General features: G+C 48.0%; 5 protein-coding genes across 5 annotated transcripts; 2 read left to right on the top strand and 3 right to left on the bottom strand.

Moving 5' to 3' along the window:
• Positions 1 to 481: 481 nt before the first annotated feature.
• On the top strand, positions 482 to 2,580 carry GGS25DRAFT_466208 (eukaryotic aspartyl protease). Its single transcript, XM_049258968.1, has 3 exons — positions 482 to 1,101; positions 1,158 to 1,643; positions 1,706 to 2,580. Exons 1-3 carry the CDS (start codon positions 768 to 770, stop codon positions 2,221 to 2,223), a joined length of 1,338 nt encoding a protein of 445 aa, XP_049113463.1. The 5' UTR covers positions 482 to 767; the 3' UTR covers positions 2,224 to 2,580.
• A 498-nt stretch (positions 2,581 to 3,078) lies between these two features.
• Positions 3,079 to 4,279, top strand: GGS25DRAFT_508832 (uncharacterized protein). Its single transcript, XM_049262501.1, has one exon. The coding sequence runs from the start codon at positions 3,446 to 3,448 to the stop codon at positions 3,959 to 3,961; it is 516 nt and encodes a 171-aa protein (XP_049113462.1). The 5' UTR covers positions 3,079 to 3,445; the 3' UTR covers positions 3,962 to 4,279.
• A 26-nt stretch (positions 4,280 to 4,305) lies between these two features.
• GGS25DRAFT_535002 (uncharacterized protein) lies at positions 4,306 to 6,892 on the bottom strand (the record flags this gene model as incomplete). The annotated part of the gene is made up of 3 exons (XM_049265833.1): positions 4,306 to 5,564; positions 5,627 to 6,312; positions 6,389 to 6,892. The coding sequence occupies 3 exons, from the start codon at positions 6,890 to 6,892 to the stop codon at positions 4,973 to 4,975; spliced, it is 1,782 nt and encodes a 593-aa protein (XP_049113461.1). The 3' UTR covers positions 4,306 to 4,972.
• Positions 6,893 to 13,515: 6,623 nt separating this feature from the next.
• GGS25DRAFT_515978 (lysophospholipase catalytic domain-containing protein) lies at positions 13,516 to 16,664 on the bottom strand (the record flags this gene model as incomplete). The annotated part of the gene is made up of 2 exons (XM_049263142.1): positions 13,516 to 13,644; positions 14,829 to 16,664. 2 exons carry the CDS (start codon positions 16,662 to 16,664, stop codon positions 13,516 to 13,518), a joined length of 1,965 nt encoding a protein of 654 aa, XP_049113460.1.
• Positions 16,665 to 20,701: 4,037 nt separating this feature from the next.
• GGS25DRAFT_465993 (WD40 repeat-like protein) lies at positions 20,702 to 23,688 on the bottom strand. Its single transcript, XM_049258967.1, has 4 exons — positions 23,648 to 23,688; positions 22,610 to 23,336; positions 21,430 to 22,537; positions 20,702 to 21,373 (listed from the first exon to the last, which is right to left on the bottom strand). The coding sequence occupies exons 2-4, from the start codon at positions 23,070 to 23,072 to the stop codon at positions 20,797 to 20,799; spliced, it is 2,148 nt and encodes a 715-aa protein (XP_049113459.1). The 5' UTR covers positions 23,073 to 23,336; positions 23,648 to 23,688; the 3' UTR covers positions 20,702 to 20,796.
• Between the last annotated feature and the right edge of the window lie 2,321 nt (positions 23,689 to 26,009).

The following is a 26,009-nucleotide window of genomic DNA, read 5'->3' as shown; positions in this document are numbered from 1 at the left end:
ACTTCCTACCTACGTAAATCATACTCATGGAAAAAGAAGAAGAAGAAGAAGAAGAAAACGCGATCTTATCAACTGCCAGATGGAACTCGAAAGCTTTCCAATTCGTCCCAAATCATGCTAGCTTGGGTTTGATTTCCCCCTCAACAGGGCTCAACATGGCAAATGCCGCAGCCAAATTTCACAGCGTAGCATGAATGATCGCCTCTAGGCCCATACAACGCGGGAGAAGAAGGCCGTGAAAAAGCTTATCTGTAACAAGCTCCCTTGGTTCTTGCGATCCCGTCATATCAATATCCTAGGCATTGCTTGGGAGTCCTCCTGCAACTTTGAGCTCGAGATGGACAAAGGGCATTGGAAGCGCTCGGATGGGCCATTCCGGCGGGTTGGCGATGAAACGGTTGGTAAGTTGGTTCAACTGGAGGTAATTATAGGTAGGTTGTTGGCTTAGATATGTAAGTATGTTGGCCGCCGCTGTATCTATCTATAGTACCAACCGCGTTTTCTCTCTCTCGGCCCTTCTCTTCCTCTTATTCGATTCTTGTGTTGTCGCTCCTTTGATAGTGCTTGCGTTCACTTTTCTTCCATTCTAATTTATATACTTCTTCTGGCTTGCTGGTTCCGGCTTCCTGCAGTCTGTTGTTACGTTCAATTTGCTCTAGTTGAGTGGTTGTATTTGAATTGATTAGAGCTGGCTTTCACTTGATATTTTATGATATTCTTTCTTGGTTATTAGCTTGTTGGTTGGTTAATTTGCCAATTTCGCCATTATGAAGTTTACAAACACCGCCGCTGCAATGGCAGCGTACGCTTTTTGTTGCCAGGACTTGGCCTCGGCTAGTCCCGTGAAGAAGCGCGGGGTGCTAGATGAGATATTCCAGATTACGACACTCGGTGGGATGACGTTCAAGATCCAACAAGTTCCGAATAAGAAGTTTTACGGCCAACGGAAAGGGAGAGGATCAATGGCTATTGCGAGAGCATATTCGAAATACGGGGCTGCCATCCCCGATGACTTGCTCTCCACCATACAGCAAATTCTGGAGGAACTTGGTCTGTTGGGAAATAATGGAGCGGGGAATAGTACGGCCAATGATCCTCAAGGTATGGCTCTTTTCCTTGATATCTGCTTTCCGTTACGTTGGCTGATCTATTCCTAGGCGAGGTGGCAGCAACACCCCAGATGTTCGATTCCGAATACTTATGCCCGGTAGAAATTGGTACTCCGCCACAAACCTTGAACTTAGACTTTGATACGGGTTCGTCCGATTTGTGGGTGTTTAGCTCTGAGACGCCGGCAAATCAAGTAATGGGCCAAGATGCCTGGGACATTGACCAGAGCTCAACCGCTCAATTGCTGACGGGGGAATCATGGTCTATTAGTTATGGTGACGGGAGTAGCTCCAGTGGTAATGTATACTCGGATGTTGTGTCAGTTGGTGGAGTGACGGTTAAAAGCCAAGCGGTCGAATCTGCCCGCAACGTCTCTCTGTCGTTTACGCAACGACCTGATACAGATGGGCTTCTTGGGTTGGCATTTGGGTCGATAAATACGGTCACGCCTAACCAGCAGAAGACATTCTTCGAGAATGCAGCGTTAGACCTCGCATCTCCTTTATTCACGGCTAATCTTAAGAAAGCCGAACGTACGTTGATTGCTTCACCCCTATCACGTGTATTTTCCAATGTGTGGCTGACAAGGCTTTAGCGGGCAACTACAACTTCGGCTTCGTGGACTCGACTGAGTATACCGGTCAGATCTCGTTTGTGCCCGTCAATTCGTCATCCGGATTTTGGCAGTTTACTGCGGGCGGCTACTCGATCGCCAACTCAGCCGCCGTCTCCGCACCCCACGAAGCTATTGCCGATACAGGCACCACGCTTCTTCTCCTACCCCAGGCAATCACAGACGCGTACTATGCGCAAGTACAAGGTGCCGTCAATGATGTGAATGGTGCAGGGGGTTACACATTCCCGTGCACAACAACACTACCCGACTACACGGCCATAATCGGAACCCACCAGGCCGTGATTCCCGGGGATTTTATCAACTTTTCACCTGTGGATGGTGATACGTTTGAGACCGCAACGATATGCTTCGGCGGTATACAGGCTACGCCGGCGAATTTCCCGTTTGCGATTTACGGGGACATATTTCTGAAGGCGCAGTTTGTGGTGTTCCATGGCGGAAACGTCGAGTTGGGATTCGCGAACAAACCACTATGAACTAGTTAGGTCCTTCCCTACCTGCATATGTATATGTATGTAAGAAGTCGGAGATATTTGTTGTGTGTTAAGTGTACCTACCTACCTATGCATTATATTTCGCTATTACCTACGTGATACGAAGAGAGATAGAAAAAGGGGGGGGGGCAGTGAGATCGGAAGAGACTAGGCAAACCTCGGACTTACGATACCATCGTCGGCTCGCTCGGCCGGCCGTATGTTCTCGGGCTTATAATATTGCATTGCATTGTCGGACTAACACTGTAATGCAGCTTTCTTTAGAATCCGCATCCCTTAGACAGGATGTTACCATTATCTGATTGGTCGGATGAAAAAATCCTACTCGTTCCTTTTCCTGGTCTGGTCTGGCCTGACTTCAATCACACCACTCACATAGTACTTATTCGACTTGGTCGCCTGCTGCCGCCGTGTCGTAAATGCGCAAGGGTTGACTAACCTTGCTGTGATTTTGGTGTGCTTGAACTACCTATTGTTTATAGTTCTGCGTTGTATCTTTCTTGACTTGACGATTGATTAGACTTTATTTTATCCTTTGGCTGAGCCCAGCTACGGATGCCAAGTCAAAGTCCGTGGGTAACTTTGTAACCGCCAACTGTATGTACATACATACATACATACATGCATACGACTCCGAACATCTATCGGAATAATAACGTACAAAAATTAAGCACATATTGACCTACCTACCTAATCTAAGCACCACAACACCTCCCCACCTTCCCATCTACCTCACAACACCACCACAAAAACCACCACCACCACAACAATGAATCGCCTCTTCTTCCTGCGCACCAAACCCCTCCCACCCCCCCTCCGATCCGCCACCCTACCCCTCCGCCGCCCCCGCCGCCCCCTCCTCCTCCTCACCACCACCACCATCGTCTCCGTCCCCCTCGCCGCCTACACCTACAGCACCTACAGCGACTGGCTGACCCTCGGGCGCGGCGGCGTGCCCCACAACTTCCTCGGGTGGCTCGCGCAAGCCTCCCTGCACGCCGTCTCGCGCAGCGACACCCGCGCACCGCTCCCCCGCCCCTACGCCTCCGTGTCCGAGCTCGCGGCCCTGTACGGGCCCGAGGGCGCCTCCACCTTCCTCCCCGCCGCGTCGTTCCCGGAGAGGAAGGGGGGCGAGAGGGAGAGGCCGGTGGTGCCGGGGTACGTGGCGCCGCAGCGGCAGCGGACGGGCGGGGCGTCGGGCGCCATGATCGCGCGGCAGAACGCGTTCCTGCGGGCGCTGGCGGACGCGAACCCGGCGGTCTTCGAGATGCGCACGAGCACCCTGGAGGGCCCCCTGCACGAAGGGTTATATCTGCGGGCTCCCCCCTCCCCTACCTCGCCGTCTGCTTCTTCTTCTTCTTCTTCTTCTTCCTCCTCGGAAGACCCCCAGGACCCCCAAGCGCTGGAGGCGAAACTCCGAGCCCGTCTCGGCCGCGGCACCGGCGGCGGCGAGTTCGCGCACGTCCACGGCGAGGGGAGCGCTCACGTGACGCTTTCCCCGGGGGACGCCGCGACCGCGATACGCGCCGGGTGGGCGGAGCGACACCAGATGAGCGGCGTGGGGGGGCCTAAGCTGGCGATGGTGCCGTGGGGGTATGTGATGGTGTATGCGCCGCGCGAAGGGGAGGAAGGGGAGTGGCAGGCTTGGAAGGATGTGGTGATGGCGGGGGCGCGGTATGTGGCGCAGGGGAGGGGGGTGGAGGTTGTGGTGCCTTCTTGATGGGCTATGTTCAGTTGAATTAGATTATGTTTGGCTGGGCTGGGCTGGGTTTGGGTATGAGACGGCAAAGGGAGAGGAAATAGTGTCGCGTTATTGAGAAAGAAAGGGCGCTATCATGGGAGTTTTTCCCTTGGAGTTGAACGGCATAACTGAGTACTGGCCTGGTAATTGATACGCCATATTTAGGAGGGTTTTTCTTTTGGCATTGGTGAAAAAAGGGGGAAGGGGTCAATGATACTTGTGTACTTAGGTACACATTTTGTATCGGGGATAATTAGAAGTAATTAGTATCAATGATTATTCATATTGTTGCTATAACTTATAGCGCTCGTGCCAATAAGTTATCACTTCAATTGTCACTCATTACTTATCCAAGATTTAACTATATCGCTATTGAGAAGCGTCTTGTCTAAGCGACCAACCATATTAGACAGTATCCCGTTGAGACAATCCCCCTATTCACTCATTCGACCACATTGCATACTAAATAGTGTCCCACTCTAAATACCAAATCACGTAGGCATAGGTACTTTAGTCGAGGATTCATTTGGCCTTATTGCACCTTCGAGGTATAATATTCATGGTAAATGTCCAAGGTTGCGGTCTGATTTGTCCGCAGCACAATACAAAGTAAAAATCTATCCAACGCTAAAGCCGTATCCGTGACTACGGCCTCTTACACCCCCTACCACTATGCCATCCCAAAACAATGATATTGATGCCAAGAAAATGGGTATGAATATTGTATGCAAAATAAATCAATGGTTACGCCTCTAACCCCCCCCATATGATTTGCCGTAAGCGTGAAAGAAAATGTTGGAATAAGAAGGGAGATTTCCAGTGAATCAAATATGCTTATAGACAACTCTTCGTCGTCTTCAACGTTGCGAGCAAGGCTATTGCTCTTTCCTGTATCTTCTAAGCATATCGCTTATCGTAGTCTCGTGGCATATTTGGCGCATTAAACAAAGGAAAGTAAAAACGTATTGTACTGGAGACAAAATTCGTCACCTAAACGTAGGTAGTGTATGGACCCTCGACCTTGACCTCTTTGATCCCATCTGGCATCATCCGAAGCCATTCGGCCCAGCTTTCGAGGTTAATAGCTTCTTCAGCTAAACGCATCGACAGTGTTAACTGGGGGCCGTGCTGGCTCTCAGGACTATAAGGGGTCCGTGGTGGTTGGGGTGGGGATAGCGTTATCGAGGGTAATCTGGAGTTATTGGAAATCTGTATGTGTAAAGGCGAGGGGAAACTGATCATAGCACCCTTTTCAGGGTGCTTGTCTTGGATGATCTTGGGATAGATGGATAGGAGCTTCGAGTGCAACTCGGCGGCTGACAAGGGGTTCGAAAGGCGCTGGGTGGCCCGTGTTCGGAGCTGATCGGCTAGGATCCTAGTAAAGCTATTGCGGTCCAACACATCGAAGTATTCCTCCGAGGAAGACGCTGCAACCACTTCTAACACCCCCCTTTGCCGAACCATCTTCGAAGATGGGTAGTATGCCGAGTCCATTACGATGAGCGTGTCCGAACGAGCTTCTTCTAGAATCTGTTGGATACCACTCCATCGTATGGTCGAAGCCTTTAAACGATTTCGGGAGCTACATCGGTTTAGTATCTATCATTGACAGCAACATGCTCGCTCAACGTTTGACAAACTGACCTCGCCAAAACCATCTCCCTATGTTCGTCCAAATAACTGTACCCGTTATAATACACCAGCTTTAGAACGTCTCTCGTATCGCTCTTGTCCGTAAACTCGTTCATGATTCGGGAGAGCCACCTCCACGAGTTGCTGCAGCCATCCGACGCAGACGAAGGAATCTTGAGGATCTCAAACGCATACCGGTAGTACTTGTCGAATACCATGGCCAACTCCTCCACCGCTGATGCTACCCCGGGCTCGTCATCATCCTGCCAGTAGATAAAAAGCGCACAAACGCTACTATAACGGCTACGATGAGGTGAGGCGAGAATCCTCGAAGCCACAGTCTCCAAATCTGCCTTCACTGTATCAACACTTGGCAATGCCGTGTAATGATTTGTTGTAGCAGATAAGGGGGACGCAGAGATAGGCTTTTCCAACCGTGGGCCCGACGGCAGAGGCGTCCGGATTCTCGAGTCATTGAGTGAAGTACGACGACCTGGCGTACCTTGGACATTGTTAGGAATAGCGGGAGTAGAGTCAACCTCCATCTCTTGAGGGTCATGGGTGAAGTGATGTCTAATATGGTTGGGCGCGGGGCTGATCGGTCGACCAGCCAGCGGCGCAAGATCCTGCAAAGGACTTGAAGAGCGATATTTCCGCATAGCATCTTCCCACGTCATATTATGATGGTTGGGGTGGCACTTAAATGGGTGATCATGTGAGCATTTTACTAACACGATAAAAAAAAAGGAGGCAAATTTCAGTAGTGTAACTTACAGCAACCCTCCGTCTTCTGCAGTCGGTACAAGCACCCAATTTTCGTATTAGCGCAGCCTTCTCCCTTTGCTGAGCCGATAGTGGCCCGGTCCGTCGACGGCTAGCACGACGGCTATGAGAGATCTCGGACCCATCCTTAACCGAGAAGATGGATTGTGACGACTCTACGCTGTAGGCAGTGGCGTTGGTATCAGCCGAGGCATTAGAAACAGCGGTTGCATCGGTTGTGTTTGTCGACGTCGAAGAACTTGTATCCTTCCTTGAGGGCGCCGCCGATTGCGTTGGTGATGCTGGGTGGCTCCCATGTTGCACGTGCTCGGTATGTGCAGCTTGGTGGGGTTGAAGCTGCTGGGACGACTGATGATGCCCACCAGTCTGTTGTGGTTGGGATTGCGGCTGCTGTTGCTGCTGCTGTTGGTCATGCTGATGAGATACGTGCTGACCTCTATCCTCAGTCTTGCTGTCTTTAGGAAATGCTTCCGACAGACTGGGTGCAGGATGCATGTCGTCTGGGGAAGAGGGGGGGGGGAGCTCGCACAACAATAGCAAGACTACCTCATAATGAAAGGTGGCGATGTTGGCTCGTTGACGAGCACTATACACAGGAGGCACGGGATATGGACACGGACACACACAAACACAGACACATACACAAAAAAATCGAAAAAAAAATTCGACGACGGTGGACTTTTGTTGGCTTTTAAGGTGGAGAATTCAACGAGGGTGATAATGAAATTGCCGCGAAGTGAGGAAATATGTATGTAGGTTAGTAGGTAGTAGGTAGTATGAAGTCCATAGGACGGGGACAGAAGTACAACCAGCCAGTGCCGTACGTATGTAGGTTAGTGATACTAGACCTACTAAGGTACTATATGTATGGTATGTGTGGTATGTATGTAGGCTGGGTATGTAGTAGATCTAAGAAGCTACAGGTACACACAGGTTGATCCACTTGATGCACTCACTCGATGTACTCAATGCAGTCGAGGTATGTATGAGGTATGAGGTATAAGGTATAAGGGTATGAGGGTATGAGGGCATGTGTGTGTATGTGTATGTACGATACTGAGGCACATAGGTAGATGTAAGTAGATGCAGGTAGACGTAGGTAGGGGGCTACCTAGGTAGGTAGGTAGAAGATAGGTCAAGTAGGTATTGTACATACCAGATTGACTACCCAATGCCAACCAGTAGGTGTAGGCAAGCAGGTAAACAAGGTCAACTCTGGACCTCTAAGATGTATGAAAAAGTGTTGAATGTCAATATACGCAAGGTACAATACAAGAATACAAGAATACAAGGGGGGGAGGGGACGTTGGAGTGAAGGAGGGAAGGGAAACAAGAGTAGAGTGCTCTATAGACTAACGAAGATCGTGGTAGCTTCCGAGGCGCTGTAATACAAAGCTCCAATGAGAGCTCTTCCCTCTTTTGTTATTGTTAAAGTATGTACTTGTACTATGTAGGTGGTACTTACCTACATAGTATGGATGTAAGGCTTTTTAGGTTTTTTTTTCTGACGATTTTCGAACGAATGCGGGGCTAAGCTCTTCCCTCTTTCCTCTTGGCCATCAATTTCCATTCCACCTTTACACCTATATATGTACCTACCTGATACTAGGTGGGATACATAAAGATGGAGTATTTGTGCGCTCTATTTATTAAGGGTTGTTACTTACGTCTTAAGTTTCTTTTTTTTCTTTTTTATGTACTATTTTATTACATACTATGTACATAGCTTAGAATTAGGTATTGTTGCCATGTGTATTTAGAGATGGCGGGGCCGGGCAGCATTTTGAACTTTCCACTACATAACAGCTACTATATGTACCGCAGCTACTACAGACTAAAGTTCTAGCGTCCTTTTTAACCCCCCTCATCTCTGTTTGCTACTGTTTTTAGCGCCAGTCTTATCTCCTCGATGCCCTCATTTGCTTCCTTTCTACCTAATTCTCTCACCTCACCTCACTGCATTACATACACTACACTACCTCTAATTCCAATAGCCCCATCCTCCAATTCCCAAGCCCCAATACCGAAGATCAATTTCATACATATAATATATATATATACTGGTATACGATATATATATATACAATTATATACATCTATATATTATTATGACCTTATTCCTTCATTACGAAAATCAAATGGTCATAGTACTTCCCTATTCCCCGAAATTACAACTTACCACGGTCAGACATTTCATTATGTACAATCTCGACCGTAGATTACCAACCGATAATCTATATCAATCAAATAAAAATAAACATGGGGGGCGCCCAACTGCATCTAAAAGAGAAAAAAAAGAGCCAAAATTTTTGGTCGAGAGTGTTACTTTGGATGTATCGTTTCAATCTGATTTTGGCCGTGGCTACGGCGGATCTCAGGTAAACACGTGGTAGTCCATTCCTTATCCAGTTTTCAAGTCGTCCTCCAATGAATCTTTCCGTCCACCAATCAACGTCAGCGCCAGCGCAGAGAGTCGCAGACATACAGCCCAAGAGACGTGACGCTCCGAGTGTCCACACACACAAAATACTTACATGTATGTATACCTACAAATATACCCATATACTTACACGCTTACACATTTACACACCCCCCCTTGCCCGTCGACCGTAGGCCCTTTCGGTCAAGAGGCGAGGCGATGCGATGCGAGGCGACACAAGATCAGACACGTCTACGCTGTGAGGCCACACACGTTACCTACCACCTACTATGTACCGACATTGCTGATGCACGAGAGAGAGATTGAAGGTTTAATGTTACTAACTACTACATACAGAGTAGTTGTGTGTGAGAATGTGAGAGAGTCAGTATAATTGAGTGAGTGAATGAGCGAGCAACCTGGAAGACACCACACCAGACCCAACCCAGGACCCAGACGAAGGAGGAAAATCCCAAAGAAAAAAAAAAGATTTACCTCGCCCACCTACATACATACATACATACATACTTTACCTATGGATACGTTATAATCTCGAAAGGTATTGTACATTATGTATAGGTAGGTATTTTACCAGTTTACCAGCTTTGCCCCGGACGCATCTCCACTATTCAACTACTACGTCCACGTCCTTCGCGGCGCGGGCTGCCCCCTGGTCCCGTTGAATTTCTTTGTCTTTCTTTTCTTGTTTGTGTGGCCGTTCTGCCCGCCCTCATCCGATGCTGCGAAATGCAAATCTGTCACAGGCGAATATGCATCCTTCACTCGGTCTACAACGCGAATGCCATGGATCAGCCCATGCATTCTCACCCCCCCGGATTGACTGATTTGTTCAGCCGATATGAGCTTTATGCAATTGTTTGTCATCTGATGCCGATATTCGATCGTAGATCGGCTTCAAACCCCCGTGACCTTACTCTGCTTTGTCTCTGACCCCTAATGTGTTTGTCCAATACTTTCCGCGGTACGGGCTGGGCGAACATTTGTGTCACCTTAATACCGACCCGCGTTGAGAGAGGGGTGGGAGATGTAGAGATGGGGAGATGGAGAAGATCTCCTTCACCTTTCCCGTGCCCTTCTCGGTGGCTGGGCTACGTTAAGTGGTCGCTTCGGTCAGACACGGTCCAACCCCCCCCCTTTCCCGCAGCCTCCCCTCCTTTACTGGTTTACCATTCTAGTTGAGCATCCTCTCTGGACGGGGGGGAAGGGCGTCCACGAAATTGCCGAAGATATAACTTCGGACTCTTCGACCTGCATGGCTCAAACTGTGCAGTAGCAGACGAGCAGACGCGCCTCTCCAATCTTCAGCCCTGGCATGTTCTTCGGTCACAATTGATGCAAGACTACATCGTTTTCTCTTGGGTGCTAGGTACATTACCACATCGTACACCCTTTGATCCACCACTTCTGGAAGGTCGGTAGAAGGTGACTGAGCGGAGGGACACTCGGCATTGCCTCACCGAACCCCCGAGCTGGTTTAGACGCCATTTGATAGGGTAAAAGTGTTCGCAAACATGTTCTCCGTGTGGACCGCAGGTTAGCTATGCTGGAAACTCTTGGCACACTATACCCATTGCACCATTACTAGGGACCGCGAGAAATAAAACCAAAGGAGAAGGGGAAAAAAATTTATTACCTCCCCGCGGTAAGTATACCAATCAGCAATCCCTTGATGGGGAACCAGGGCCGCTCTAGGAGCTATTTTGCTGCATGGCTTATAGCTTCGCAGTAACGCAATTTTTTATTATTGTTATCCCTTGTTAACTCTCACAGCAGGATCACAATATCAGATTATTTTGGGGGTCAAATTAACCCTTGAAACGAAGAGGATCTAATGGATGGACGTCCCTAGACTTTGTCATACGTCCCTTTCCAGCTTCCCCCGCAATGGAAGCCTTCCAAAAAAGCATTGATTCATTGGCCCTTTGCCCGGTCTAGGATGGGCTAGGATGGGCCTCGCTGAGAATTTCCTAATATACGGGTGCTCGCTTTAGGTCACTTAACCAATTTAACAAATTAGACCTTGCCATAGCTCTGCCAGCTGGTCTATTGGACCCTAGTCCTACCAGAACTGTCAAGCAGAAGTTTGAGCCATCGCGGTTTGGTCCTGGTATGTCATATGTATTGGAACATTGGAACACTGGAACATCAAAACATAGGATCAATATTCGGGGTGCAGCTCCTCATGCTAAGACGGCCAGCGACTCACCTGTTCGCAATACGTTGGGCACTCGAATCATCTGTCACCACGCCATTGGCCAGAGGTGGCCTTGCATGTTGATAGGTAATCACCCACTGCGCCAATAAAGACGCGACGAGAATTGCGAACTGGGGAGGCGAAAGGCCCGAACGACTGACCTTCAGCTTATTCCTTCCGACTCTTGCCGCATCGGAGGGGCCATTCACTCCCTTTTCTGCTGCATCAATTCGGCATACCGGCAACATCAGTACCCCAAGGATGATTTCCCTTGGTGAACTGGATATATGAGACGAGTTCATAAGTTCAGTTCTCTTCTAAACCTAACCAGGTGAGCTCTTCCAGTATTAGATGAAACTATTGCGCGTTGTAGTAGACATCGTCTTTGTCAGCGCCATCTAGACCAGTGGGGACTACCTTAGTATACCAAGGGTATATTGGTGAGAATCTAGTCCGCCCCCTTAATTTTCGACGAATTGGAGTAGAACCGGAGATTTGAAGTGAAGCTTTCCTGACACTTGCATGGTGTCAATCATCTGAGGGAAAAAAAGGGAAAGGAAAAAAAAGAAACAAAGGTCGTACCGGCGATCTATCACTGGCATCTCCAGTCCTACCCAACGTCGGCTGCTGTTTGCCTGAGGCTTAAACTCAACGAGTAGGCGCGCCACGTTACTGCAAGGGTTCTTCTCCAGGAGAGTATAGCCCATTCAAAAGTGAAGTGAGCATTTCAAGCTGGCTTTTCAGTTTTAGTTTCTCTTTCGGTGCAACATACGTATTCAGGTACCCTACCCTCCTATTCTTTCGATGAAACACTGATGACTCTATATATGCCACCGAAGAGGCGATTTAAGGGAGACTTTGTAGTTTTGAACAACGTTGGCTTCTCTCCCCCTGTTACGGTTACGGTAGTACAGGTCAAGTTCTTCCAAATGCAGAAAGCAAAGCAACGCAAAGCACAACAACACAGCACAAATCGAAGCTACTCCTTTGTAAAGTAAAGTACATAAGACCAAACAACCTTGCCAAGGGTCAAGTGAAGTGTCTAATGCGGGCAGAACCCGCTCAGTGAGCCATATTCGGCCGTATACAGGTAAGAGCTGGCCCCAGCTAGTGAATGCCGAACGCTGATCACGAAATCCTACAACTATGGGACCCTGACCGTGGCATTCGGACGTGGACTACCGAGCTTTTCGGGGGCCCTACCGTGAGCCAGTTACGCGCGATGCCGTGGCGAACTTGTCTCTTCCTCGTCTCATCCCCGTTCCCGTCCTTCATCCCCCTCTTACTCTCTTGGGCGCCTCGCTTAGCGCTTGACACGGGGCTAAGGTCCGTTTGTTTTGCTGCCTTACCATACTTGTCATACCTAGGGACGTGATTACCTTTCGATATTACACGATGTCATGAAATAATAGCACTACCTTTATTGTGTACGATAGTCTCTCCGCCCTAGACCGTACTGGTTAAGGTGTTGGTTCAACCCCCAACAAACTGAGGACTAAAGAAGACAATTAACCAATATCGAATCCTTTGAACCGAATCGTACCAAAGTAGTGAACCGAATAAGCGCGTATAGCAAAGGTTTCTCTAGCTAGATAGCTACTTACCTAGCTACCTAAGGTCCTAAGCTACCTAGCTCATACCTGATAGTCGACTCCGCGTCTCCGGCCCGCCCCTTCTCCACACCTGGGTACGTGGGCGCATCAGCTGCCTGAGGGGTACTGCGTGAGATATTGTTGTCGTCGTCGTCGGTGTTGTTGTTTCTAGGTCTGGTGGCGAGAGGTCATTGGCTCTGTTCTCCGCGGTCATGCTTACCTCTCACATCTCCACCTACCTACTTGAGCTTCTTACTTACCTACCCATGGTAATTACTTGCTCTAGCTGTTTGTGAAGGGAAATGGCCCCCCTTTTTTGGTGCCTCATTTTTGAACCCTGTCACCAACATGACGACTACTGCTCTCCATAATCTACATGTGCTCATCGAATCTAACATGTTTATTTAGCTGTTGCTTAGCTTGGTCTCCTTCTTGAGCTTAGGGTCAGACATACATACATACATACATACATGCATACATATATCCACACGAGCAACTGTCAGACAGACATACAGAGAGAACCACTCCTGCATGGATAAAAATAGCCACCTACCTAGCTAACGAGACAGATTCATCTACCTGAACCAAGCTATATCTGCATAGCAAGATCCATCCAATATAACATACATAGCATAGCCTAACATCACATACCTACATATCTACCTACCCACATACATACTTACCTACCCACTCACCTTCTTATTTACTTACTTGCATACTATACTTTACCCTACGTGCTTCAAAGAAAAGAGGAGAAAAGGTTAAAGAAAAAAAAAGCATTAAATAAGGAGAGCGAGATAAGCGAAAAAGTCGTGGCTGTGTATGTACATAGGTAGTTTTGTGGTGTCAAGGTTACGGCTACTTAGTAATAGCTTAGGTGATAGATACCTACCTAAGCTATATAGAAAGACGAGAAAGAAAGATGGCTGGATGGATGGATACTCCTTCCACATACTTGTGGCCGAGGATCAAGTTGACGAATAAGCCATCCAGACCACCATCCAGCCAACCAGCCAGCCAGCTAGTTGGGCAGGCAGGCAGTCAGCCAGCCAGCCAGCCAAGTACTAGCTACCAACCTAACCTACCTAGACAAGTACATATCTACCTCTGTAGAGTATCTAGCTAGAGGTACCTACCTACCTACCTACATACATACATACATAAACAGATATCTATACCTGCACCTATGAAACGCCGCACCGATGAATTGCTACCACTCATTGGGCCACGGATAGACAGCCAAGCTTTGACCAATAAGGGGGGGGCAAGTCTCGTAGTCAGCGTATAAATCTTGCACCTAACCTACCTACCAACCCTAGTATCCATATATGATAAGAGTTTCTTGCTTGAGTTTACTTGGGTAGATAGACAGACAGATAGATAGATAGATAGATGCAGACATACATATCTAACCTCGGGATAACTAAGTAGTGACATCACCTTACTTACTTACCTACTTTACCTATACACTTTGCTCAGATCTACAGAAAGACAGATAACTAGGTACTGTAGGCAGGCATGGTCGGCAGGTAGATAGCTACATAGAAGCAGCAGCAGCAGCAGTAGACAAGCATAGTAGCATCACATCACATGACATCATGCAGACAATCGATCGACCAAGGCACACGAAGCGAAGTACGGTAAGTGTCTTTATCTCTTAAAGCATTAAAAAAATAACCAGATGTGTAAGTAGGTGAGTCTGAATATACAAAACGTATACCACTTCTTCTTCTTCCTGGGTTGGCTCTTGGTTTTCCGTTTTTTTTTTCATACCGACGTAGCAAATGGCTTCATTCAAAAAATTGTCTGTCCAGTCATCCTGTGCGTGAACTTGATCTCTTTCTTATAATCTTCTCTTTCCCCCTTCTCATTCCTCTTTCTTTGTTTATTATAGAATGGTGCTTATCTGCCTTAAGCTTAAGAGTAGGCAGGCCCGTATCTAATCGAATCGAATCGAATCGAATCGGATTGCGTTGTATCGTATCGTATAGCCTCATAAAAAAAACTCACGTCATCCATCCAACCACCACGACAGAACTCCTAAACTTCAAAGATCTCTACTCTCCTCACTTACACCTAGAAAGACAACGCCAACACAGCAAGACCAACAACACCGTACACCACTCCCATGACAGCGCCACCACGCGCGCTAATCCCGGAACTCAGCGCGTCGATCTCTAGGATGGGCGAGGGGTCGTAGTTGACGGGTCTGCTGTCGGTGGTTCCGTTCCAGCAGTAACGGCTAAAGCAGCTGCGGCAGGTGGGACTGACGGTGGTGCCGGTGCGCTCGAGACTGCGGCTGAGGATGGCGCAGGCGACGCAGGTGCGCCAGCCGGAGTCGACGGTGCCGTTACCCATGGTGGCCGCGTTGTAGCCGTTCTTGATCATCGAGTTGCGCTCCTCGTCCGTGTACGACGGGTCAAAAGTGGACACGTTCGAGTGTGTCGTGTAGGGCGCGTTGGCGACGTACACGATTAGAGGCGGTATGTGGCTAGCGTTGGCGAACTCGGATGTATCGCACCCGAAGAAGGTCGGGCGTTGGTTTAGGCCCAGGTTGATGAAAGTCTCGGCATCAGGAACAGCTGGGAATGCCGTGCCGTTGGCAATGGGGGTAAGACTGCGCTCGTACGTGGCACGTAGCGCGGTACCGTTAGGGAAGTAAGTATCGGTGTCGGCGGAGGAATCGACGGCAAAGATGATATCCACGGCGCGCGCCGGCTGGATTAGGGGATGTAAAGGAATGTTCTGCAAGTCCATGCCACCATCCACGAGGGTCAGCTGCTCATCGTGGGCGTTGACGTTGGTTGCGCTGTTGTAACCATAGAATGGATTAGGAGTCCAAGCAGCGATATCATCATTGTCGTTGCCAAGACGAGTCAAGACGGCCTGGAGCGCGTTGGCGACTAATTGGGGTACATCGGAAGAGGATATGTTTTGTAGCAGGAAAGCGTTGAAGAGCGAACTACTAGTGCCCATGATGTAGCTGTATGAGTCGAATCCACGGACGCAGTGGCCATTCTCGATAACGCTGCCGGCGCTGAAGTTGGAGCCGACGTACCGGGTGGGCGCAAAACCGTAGATAGTTGGGTCGTAGGACCCGACTTCCCAAGGATTGAACTCCAGGACGGTGGAGTTGAGAGAAACAACTTGAGTCCCCGGCCTGCGCTCGTCGGCCACTAGGATCGGCATCGGTGTATCGGCGGATATGAAGTTAGGTGCATCGGCAATAGACGAGAACGTGTAGGCTGGCCCGCCTTCGGGCGCGTTGATTAACTGGACGGAGAGAGCCCGACCCCAGTAGTCTGTGATAGAAACATCATAGCCGGCGCTTCGTTTCGTATCGACCTGGTCGGCGATATCGTTCCAGTATTCGACGGTGTTGACGACCGAGATACCCCTACTCTTGGGACCCTGGAAGATGGAATTGGAAAACTGCCACAGGGCAGAATTGTCATAGCCATCACGGAGCTGCACGACGCTGGAAAAGTTGTTGGCGAAGATGGAGCCAACTAGCCAGCCACCACCGGATAAGCCGGCGAGGTATGTGCTACTTTGTAATAGACCACCAATACCTCCTGTGTCCGTCGTGCCGGGCACACGGCTGTCAGCAGCAGCAATAAAGCCGGCACCATTTAGTAAGGCACGATAACCACCACCCGAGACAGCGATGCCGATGTTAGGCACTATAGAAAAATTTGCCGAGTTGGAAGTGACGTAACCAGCGGCATCGAAGTCGCTTAGGCTCGAACTGCGCAGGAATTGGACCAGGGGATCAATGGTTTTGCTCCGGCGGGTTTGCAGCCAGTCGCGTTCGGATTGCGATAAGGATCCGGCACCCCGAATGGTCGGCCGTTGGCTAGGACAGTCGACGATAGCCGGGGCGTAAGTGCCGGACGGGTTGTCCGGAGTGGCACGGCCTATCAAAGCATCTCGAGCCCGAAGAGCGTCATATCCTAACGAGCCATCATTGCCACTAGTGGGAGATCCGAGAGCGGCTGAGATAAGCGAGACTAGGGACAGGGGTAAAGTTGGAAGATGCATCGTTCCTTTTTGATCTTTTGTGCTATTAGTGCCCTTATGTGTGGATGTTTGTTACCTTACTACCTGTATTCCTAGATTAGGTACCCAGTAGGTACTAGGTTAAGTAAGGTAGTAAGGTAAGTAAGATTTCCTTGTAGAGAAACAAAGAAAGACGGAGGGAAATAGTAAGAGGAGGAGGAGGAGAAGGAGGAGAAGGGGGATGAGTGAATAAAGGGAACAAAACAACCCAAGAAAAAGGAAAAGGAGTCGATATTAACTATGCAAATTAGTGCTTGTTATGGAATGTTGGTGTTCCAGTTAACTTGGTGTTCCAGTTAACTATATGTGGTAATTAGTTTGTAGCACGACTACTAGGTATTGTGCAATACCATAGTAACCATACAACACCTAAGGTGCTAGGTATTATACCTGGTAATTATAATCAGGAATTAGAACGGGAGAGTTGCGTCACCGCCTGAAACTATGCTAGCAGCAGCTAAATAAAGAAAAGGGAGGGATGAAATCAATAAAAGAAAAGACATGAATACGCCGTATAGTTATTTGTCGACATTGGACATGTGTAAATGCTGTGCCTCCTTACCCAGCCAGCCAGCATACCGTCCGTACCGGCACGTTGCTACCGTTACGGGTAATGCACCCACCTTTGGTCGATAATCTAGATTCTATCGTCAGCCGCAAGCCGGTGTATATTTGCTTGGCAATTAGATGTTTAAACCAATGGCATCGTTATTTTTGAAGCTTACAAGGCTTATAATGATTGTATGTGCTGTAATTATGGTTACCTAGGTAAGGTCCTACTGGGGCTGTGTTATCAGTTAAGGCTATTCGATTGTGTGTGGTGTTGTTAATAGATAGTTATCGAATGATGAAAGCCAAACAAGTCGGAATGGGGATTCAAGTCCCTTGGGTCCCTTGGGGCCTTTGGAGCCTTTGGAGCCTTCGGGAAGGACGGGACTGTTAGGTAATTGCCCACCAAGGAAGTAGCTACATACATAGTAACTATATCGTATTCTAGGCTTCTAGCATTGTACAAGGCGCTTCAAATGTTTTAGTACGGCATAGTACAGTATTAGTACTAACATCAATTGAATTAGGCCAATGCCACTCCCAATATGGTATAAGCTGACTTGCACTAAGTAGTACTTGTTGCCAGATCAGACGATACTTGACTCCTTTGAGCATCTCTTAGGACCCGAGGGCGGCTGAACGGCTAAGACGGAAGTACTTGTGGTGCCTTGCATAAGTACCGTGGTTTAGTTTTATTTAGTTCCGGCTAGTTTTAATGGGAAATTTATGGAACCAGCATACCTTAAGTTCCTTTAAAACATATGCTAGCAATCCACAGTCATTGTTGGAAAAGGCAGTGACGTCTAAGGCGGTGTCGATCCCCGTGTGCCGCGTGGCTGGGAAATGGAGATTCAGCACGCCGAATTATCCGGGCAACCCGGGGAATACATAGGGCATTACCTTTGGAACTTGTCTTATCTTTCATGTGGTTACACATGGATCATGGATGTAACATTGGATCGTTTGCAGGATACGTACTAACTGTACATAACTAGGTACGTACACATGTGTTGTACGAAAATAAGGTAAGCAGACAATGCAGTAAATGCACAGACCACAACGAAATCGGAGTTACAAGTTCGGCCTCAAGTACTGTACGGTACCTTGAACCCACTCCTCCCCTTAAAATCCTCATCTGCGCCGGCGACTACCACCACTACATCGTGATCATAGAGCGGTTACCTACCTTCCCTTCATTTCTGGCCATAGACACCTAACCTAGTTCGATCCCTGGGCCTAAAGCATCGCCCTGATTACGCGCGGGACAAACAGGTTGACGAGAGCCCCCGCGTGGCGTTATGGTTGAACATGCCCGCCACCAGATTCCAGGCCCATCGTTCTGGGGAATAAGAATAAACAAGTCCGGCCGGGGCGTACAGTCAGTTAGTCAGTCCCCAACCTCGGAGTTTGAGATTATGCGCGGAGACCTGCACAACAACAACGGCGGGCGACGAAGATCACGACGTCGGTGGCGGTGGCGTGGTGTATGTCTTCGGCAAGAGCGTTGGAAGCTTTGGGCAGGATGAAACATGATTCTTCGCTCGTTCATTTTTGATAAATTGATATGCTGGTCAGGGGTTTCGGGTGCGAAAAGCAATCCTACCCCCCCCCGATACGGCGTATCGGATCCGCATCGGCGATTAGGGTTACCTATGGCGTATTTGGTACATACATACCACGCGCCGTGACGGACAGATAAGTAATATCCATATCCGTAGGACGTAGGCACCTTATAGTCCCGGCGGACGCACGATATGCCGCCGACGGAGATATGGGTGTAAATTTTTTTTTTTCCATCCGGGACAATTCTCTGCAGAGCTATCCAGCATCCCGAGGGCTTCGGTAGATCGCATTGCCCGTCTCCGTTTAAGCGGAAGGGGGGCCGCCGGGCAGCCTTGTCGGCGCATTCGTTCTACCTAGCTGCCGGGAGCAGCCGGAATCCCAAGATTCTGCCCGAAGCGCTCGCTTAGCAGGACGAAAAGAAAAACTACGACCTTTCATGAACGAGATTCAAATATGAATCCGCCCCCCTTTAGCCTACATACCTGGGCATACCTAGCTATTAGCTGGGTTGGGATATCAAGATATTCCGACTTGCTCAGCAGCAGCTCACTTGCTCTAATTCCTTCGCATACCTGATCTTGTCGCGAGGGTTTTCGAAGGGGGTTAGGGAGGGAGGGAGGGTAGGTGGAGGGCTAGAAGTTTGCCAGACTCTATCTAGAACTAAAAAACTTGCTAATCATGAACAGTGACGCCACTTAGAATGCAAAACACTGAGTGAGATGCGAGACTAAACCGCTACTATGTTAAACCGACAACTTATGTAAATCATCCAGGATTTCTCATCCCGCGCAGGGACACACGATAGTGTAATGTTGGGATACCTATTGGCGGGAAGCAGGACAACTGCTTGGGCACCTACCTAAGATTAGGCACACGAAAGCCACCATACCTCAAGTCATTTATCAGATAATCCTCACTTTGATCAGACATATCTGTACTGACTTTGTGACTACTTACCATAGCGGGAACCCCCTGCTCGCGAGAACCATTCTAAACTATAGCGAATGAATCTATGCATCCCAACACAAAGAATCATTCTAATCTTGAAATGATCTCCCAATTCTTATTATTGGGATACATGGATTCATTCTTTAATGAAGGTAATTATTCTTATGACTGAAATTATTCTTGGCTACCTACCTAGGTAGGCAACTAGAACTATTCTCGATGAAGAGATTCATTCCGTCCAGCTTGGAATCATCTCCTTCGATTAAGAACCACTCCCTATCTATTAGCATCAAGTTAGAACCATTCTTCCCATGATATCCATTGCTCAGCCATCTAGGTAGGTTAGGTACCTGCCTAGGCACCTATTTTATGAGAAAACTAGGTCCAGAAGTTAGCATATAATCTCTATATAAAGTAAACGCTACCAGCACCGCCCCCTTTTCCAGACTATTACAATTATGAGCAATGCCTAGGCACCTATCGTTATTCGTTCATGTGTTCTGCTAGACTACCCAGGCTGCTTATTAGGTACTGTAATATGCTATTCCCGTTCTAATCATGTAGGAGCCTAGTATATCTCAGGTACATCACTTGGCCAAGCCAACAGAGCATCTTGGCTCGGCACTATCATATATAACATAGTTTTGCACGACAAATGACAAATGACACGGCCCCATACATCACTGCTTCGGTAGGCGCTAGTAGATTGAACATCAGCTACGGGGGGGTACTCATTCATTTCCCTTCCAAACTCCAATGGCCATGCCGATCCGACATGCACCTAAACCACGTGATATCTTACTCTCATCGACGTTTTGAGCACTCAAGCATAAAGCTCCATGACCAAGCCATATCTGTTTCCTAGCCAGTGAAGAAAACCCAACACAATTGCATTTCATAATCCGAGTCGAAAAGGCACGACCCGGCCAATGATATCCCTAACTCCGACCAACGATCCACCACCTATACGGTAGTCTGCCTGCCTATCTGCCTGTCTTCCTGTCTGATGATACACACACCGCCCTTTAGATGGGCCACGAATCACGCTTCTCCACTATGTTTTGGAATCTAAAACCGGTGTTGGTGCAACTCTTCGCTTCTTAGGTTGACTACCTGCTGATGTGTCGTCCTTGTCGATCTCGGTAGCTTCACGCTTTACGCCGCCAGTGGCAGCATTGGAGCTCCCGGGTGTCTCGGGGGGCGTTGTAATAGGCACTCCCGTTACCTTTCCAGAATTGGTAGCAGCAATACTTGGTATGCTGCCGCCAATCAGAGGCGGATTGTTCATAACCGAAACTTGAGTCGCGATTGATGAGGTAGAGTTTGATCGGGCTGGCGAAGATGGGCGTACACTCGAGAAGGATCCCATAGCGGGAGGAGAGGGGGCAGCAAAGGACGTGGCTGAGTTGCGGTGCTGATGATTAGGGAAGGGCGAGGGAGGGGCGAAAGCCGACGTTGGCGTAGGCAACGGGGTGGTGGACTGAATTGAAGGGGCCGCGCCGATAGCAGACGACATCTTAGAGCCCATGAGCTCACCCTTGTACTCTTGGCCTAGCTCCCCTGGCGCGAACGACAAAGTCGAGCAAAACCCGTCCGATGAAGATACGAGAAGGGTTAATCCATCACTCGACCTAAAAACTAGTTAGATGCTGCAAGATGTCATGGAGTTAAAGCGGGGACAACGTACCAGGCAAGGTCAGTAAACGTAGCTAGGTGCAAGTTGCTAACGATGCAGATGGGCGTTGTCTGCTGTGTGTCGTAGAGGAGGACGGAGTCTTGGGTTGCTACAGCATACACCATGCGATAGGGAAGCGCAAATGTTGGTTTTGGCCCAGGTGTCGATGGTCCGGTCTCTACATTGAGATGCTTGAATGGTGACGATATCTTTTCAGCATCTGGGCCCGAGGATGTTGGTGGGGGTGGAGGCGGATCCATCATTGCTGGTAACGGCTTCGATATGGGCTCTGGAAGAGCTGGAAAGGGGTCTTCCGCCGAAGATGTATCAATTGTGATATGCTTCGTGACAGGTGGGGATTGCCTTAATGTATAAGTTATTGGCGAGCACTTGACGGCTACTGAGGGTTTCTTGTGGCCGGGCAAGTGAGCGATAGGGGGTTTATTAATACCGCCTCGGGTATAAATGTAGACGGTATTGGTAATTTCATAGGTAGGCCTCGGGCCATCTGCTTGGTGTTGTACTTGATATTGGCCAGCGGGCGTCAGAAGCAAACTGCCGTCTGGAGTAAACGTCAAGCGCCTGAAAAAAGACGTGAGAGTCTCATTGGCGTAAAGGCTTGCGTTCTTAATACCATAGCCCAATCCATGACTGGGTTTGGGGGATGGCTCAAAGGGCATTACTGCGGGGAGAGGTAGGGATGGTGCCGGCGACACAGAACGACGGGACGAAAACGAAGAGCGTCTGCTATGACTAACTACAGACGGGGGGTTCATAGGAAGGGGCATGGACTGTGGCGTGCCAGGCGCGGATGGTACTGGCGATCCGATCGAGGCGCTAGGTGTATCCACGGCGGCGAGCTGAGATCGATAACTCAAATCGGGGGGCACGGGGCTATTAGAGGATATGCGTCTTTGGGGTAGATCAGCTCTGGCGTGACTAGCAACCTTGGGCGTCTTCTCGTTTTGGCTGGTTAGCGCATATTGACCGTCTTTCGTCTTGAGCGAATAGATATGGACTGAGCGGTCCGATGACTGGGTTGCGATATACTCGTTCAAGGGATCCCAGGCAACTCCTTGCACGTAGTGACTGTGTTCGGCAATTTGTCGTATGAGAGCACCTATATAGATGTAAGTAGGCATGCGGAGAGAACAACGGTGACGACCAGAAAAAGAAGAGGGGGATTACGAACCAGTGCCAGCATGAAAGATTCGAGCGACATTGTCCATGCTCCCGATGATAAAGTACGTAGCGTCTGGAGACCAGGCAAGGTCATATATTTCCGAACCGGTGGAACGGGACATATGTTTAGTTCGCCAAGTCTCTTTGTCCTCGAGTCCCTCGTTCCCAAAGGTGGAGGGGTTATGAGTTTCGCTGGGAATCCATAGGATCACATTACCGTCATCTCCAGCCGAAGCAAGGGTTTCGCCTTTTGGGGCCCATCGAACGACGTTGACAGCCTGCGTGTGCTTGGAAAGAGTGGATAGATACTCGACTTTTCGATTCTCTCCGTCCGAGTCAACCTTCCAGATACGCACATTGTTATCCCCTCCACCTGTAGCTAATCTTCCCTTGCCATGTTGGGGTTCGAAGTGAGCCGAGTAGATGGGAGCATTCTTGTCATGCCAATTGATGATCAAAGGAGTTGGCCGCATGGTGACGACTCTTTACAAGACATTAGATGTCTGAATTATTATCGTCGATTCACCAAAATGCGAAGAATGCAGATGGATTGAATGCTTTTTGTTCTGCTTGGGTACCTAGACAGGGAGGCAGGTAGGTACTTCGAAGGCAAGGCTATCGGAAAATAATGTTGCTGTGGCTACAATGTTGGATGTTGGATATCGAGAATTGTAAAGTTGTAAAGTTGTAAAGTGGTAAAATGGTAAAATGGTAAAATGGTCTGTTTATGGTGAATCCTAAATGAGAATGGAATTCTCGTGTCAGTGTTAGTGTTAAAGTAAGATTATTAGCTGGGCTTAAGTCAATCAATTTAGTCTGACGGAAAATAGTGTTTGCATTTGATATGAAGCAAGATGAATGACTTCTGATTTGAATATGATCGAGTCGGGATGTTTGCAGGACGTTTGCAGAGCATTAATGATTGGAGGGTTGGAAGTTGAAGAAGTTGCTTGTGTGCGAAAGATCGTGCATTGGTTGAGCCTGTGGACCTTGTATGTGACCTTGTATGTGACCTTGTATGTGACCTTGTATGTAAGGATTAACTTACCTAAGACTAGCTAGCACCACCTACATGTACTTATTGACCCTTGACTTTAAAAAGTATAATACCTCCAGGTCTCAGGCCAGGTGCTCAATGTTCCAGGTTGTTAAAAAGATTCCAATAGCGGAATTATTAGGGGTGTAATGGAGGAGTTTGTTCCTTCTGGGGAACGACTACTAATACACTTAGGGCGTTTTAAGTTGCAAAATTGGGGGAAGCTTACAAGCTACCTAGGCTACCTAGGTACCTAACGACCGATAGCTCCAGGACTATTAGGCGATTGTTGGTCAAGTTTAAGGCTAGTTGCAGTACCTATGAAACCCAATCAGCACCCACAGGGCCACAGTGCTTCCCTAACCTTGTTTAATGTTTAATCCAATTGGACAATCTTTCCCTGCTGTGGTAAAAAAGGGGCCGTGGATTTTGATGCATATGCCTGTATGGTAGGGAGAATTGGAGTTGAAGATAAAAGTTCCAATGATGTGAAATACCCTAGTGTAGATTCTGATGCCGCAAAAAAAAAAAAATAGAAAATAAAGAAAATAAACACTTTCATGTTGTCCGTTGACCTTTGCACTTCGTTTACCCTACATAACTATCTACTACTAGTACAACTTTCCTGTCTATATCTACTCTGACGTACACCTGGCATATATCCGGCGAGCAATTTACACGTCGCAGTCAAACGCGCCCAAGACGCGTTTGTTCTACCAAGCCAATCACGATATAGCTATAGCAGAATCTAGGATAGACACATCCACTTGGTTTCATACTTGCATACAAAATACGGCAACGCATCATATCATGCCCAACATAGGTATAGTATGGCACATGTGGTTGATTGTTACCCACCTGGGCTAACTGCCATCATGAACCATCCAATGATAGCCCCGCAATATGAATCTTCCATCATTAAGAACATACCTATTAATAACGTAACTGTAAGGAAGAGATACTAACTTCAATATTCCTTCCTATCTTTGTCAGTAGATGGTAATCACTTGGTAAGTAGGTATTGTACATATGTAGCCTAGGCGTAATCGAAAAGGGTCCAAGACTCTACATATGTAATCCTAACAGCTGCACTCGAATCCAATGAACGTTAGACCTTATCTATGGGCAGAGCAGAAATCATTGAGCCTCATATCCTTTGCCAAGCATAATGCATAGTAAAGCCACCTAAGACAACGTCAATAATCACCATCTTACATGAGCTATTTTAGCCAACCAATTCCATATGTGTATTCAGACAACCAGTTTTGCGATTAGGTAGTAAGAACGAACATATATCAAAAGACACCTAGCCATACTGAAGATTTCATATTCAAACCTTCAATTCCATGTAAAGCCAAGGTCTTTAACTCTCTTGGAATTCCACTTTGTCCTCCATGAGTCTTTTTGATATTGACTCTTTGCTAAAGCAACAGTGAGATTTTGGGATGAAGATGATTTTGCCCACCTTCAAACAAAGAGATGAATGAATGTATGACAATTCGTTTTGTTTCTCTGGTAAAACGTATTTGTTGCAGCTCGTTCGGTGTGATATCCTTCAAGTCAATTGTCACACTTCTCGCTAACGTAGGGAATCTCGGCCCCCCCTAGCAATAATTCGATGGTTTTGTTCAACCCAACCTCGTACTTTTCGAGATTCCAGATCACCCAATCTTGGATTTCGATTTCGAGGATACCCAGTGCCAGACGAACTGGCCAAACTGTAATATATATATATAAAATAGTAAAAAAGTAAAGAGAACAAGTCAAATGAGCTGTCTCGTCAGCACTAAGTTATATAAGTCTCAAGATATGCGATGTCATGGTTGTTAGTGGCCTTCTTAGGTCGCAGGATCGACTAGTGGAATAAACTCATGGCGAACGGCCCGTCACCCATGGATACCCAACCGCATATGGCGGTGTGATGAAGTCTCGTGTTCTTTCCCCATGCTCATAGGTATAGGTAATATGCGTCGTAGGTGTGCCGCAAGAACCTCCGGCAAAATCCTTCGTTGGTTATTCACCTTTCTCAGCTAGATATCAGCTACGCCATCTCCTATCATCACCAGCCTGGGGAAATCACTTGATCGAGTGAAGTTGTGCAACGAACTCAAAGCAGGTAGGTATGCATTCAGGTAGGCATCGGGAACTGGACGACCACGCCAGGTGTTATTGCCATCATGAAAATTCGAAAGCAGATGCCGACTCTTAGCTGACGTGATGACCTTAGCCTCCCTCTGACATTGTATGTAGTGCTGGGAATATGTATGAATCATACCTAATAGTAGTAGAAAATCCACCGAAAAAAAAACGAAAGGATTTGGCCCCTTTTATTTGCGCTATTAGTTTGCTGGGGAGTCGAGTCTGAAGCTTTTAA

This window comes from Hypoxylon fragiforme, assembly GCF_022984875.1.
Source record: "Hypoxylon fragiforme strain CBS 206.31 chromosome Unknown GGS25scaffold_9, whole genome shotgun sequence".
Lineage (NCBI taxonomy): Eukaryota > Fungi > Ascomycota > Sordariomycetes > Xylariales > Hypoxylaceae > Hypoxylon > Hypoxylon fragiforme.
This window is presented reverse-complemented; position numbering and strand designations above follow the sequence as displayed.

Excerpts from the sequence above, each read along its gene's own strand:
- GGS25DRAFT_465993 (XM_049258967.1), bottom strand. The coding sequence starts at position 23,072 with ATGCGGCCAACTCCTTTGATCATCAATTGGCATGACAAGAATGCTCCC. Across the intron at positions 22,538-22,609 it reads AATCTTTCATGCTGGCACTG|GTGCTCTCATACGACAAATT; the intron begins GTTCGTAATCCC and ends ACATCTATATAG. Across the intron at positions 21,374-21,429 it reads ACGTTTACTGACCTTGCCTG|GTCGAGTGATGGATTAACCC; the intron begins GTACGTTGTCCC and ends ACTAGTTTTTAG.
- GGS25DRAFT_466208 (XM_049258968.1), top strand. The coding sequence starts at position 768 with ATGAAGTTTACAAACACCGCCGCTGCAATGGCAGCGTACGCTTTTTGT. Across the intron at positions 1,102-1,157 it reads TACGGCCAATGATCCTCAAG|GCGAGGTGGCAGCAACACCC; the intron begins GTATGGCTCTTT and ends ATCTATTCCTAG. Across the intron at positions 1,644-1,705 it reads TAATCTTAAGAAAGCCGAAC|CGGGCAACTACAACTTCGGC; the intron begins GTACGTTGATTG and ends ACAAGGCTTTAG.
- GGS25DRAFT_508832 (XM_049262501.1), top strand. The coding sequence starts at position 3,446 with ATGATCGCGCGGCAGAACGCGTTCCTGCGGGCGCTGGCGGACGCGAAC.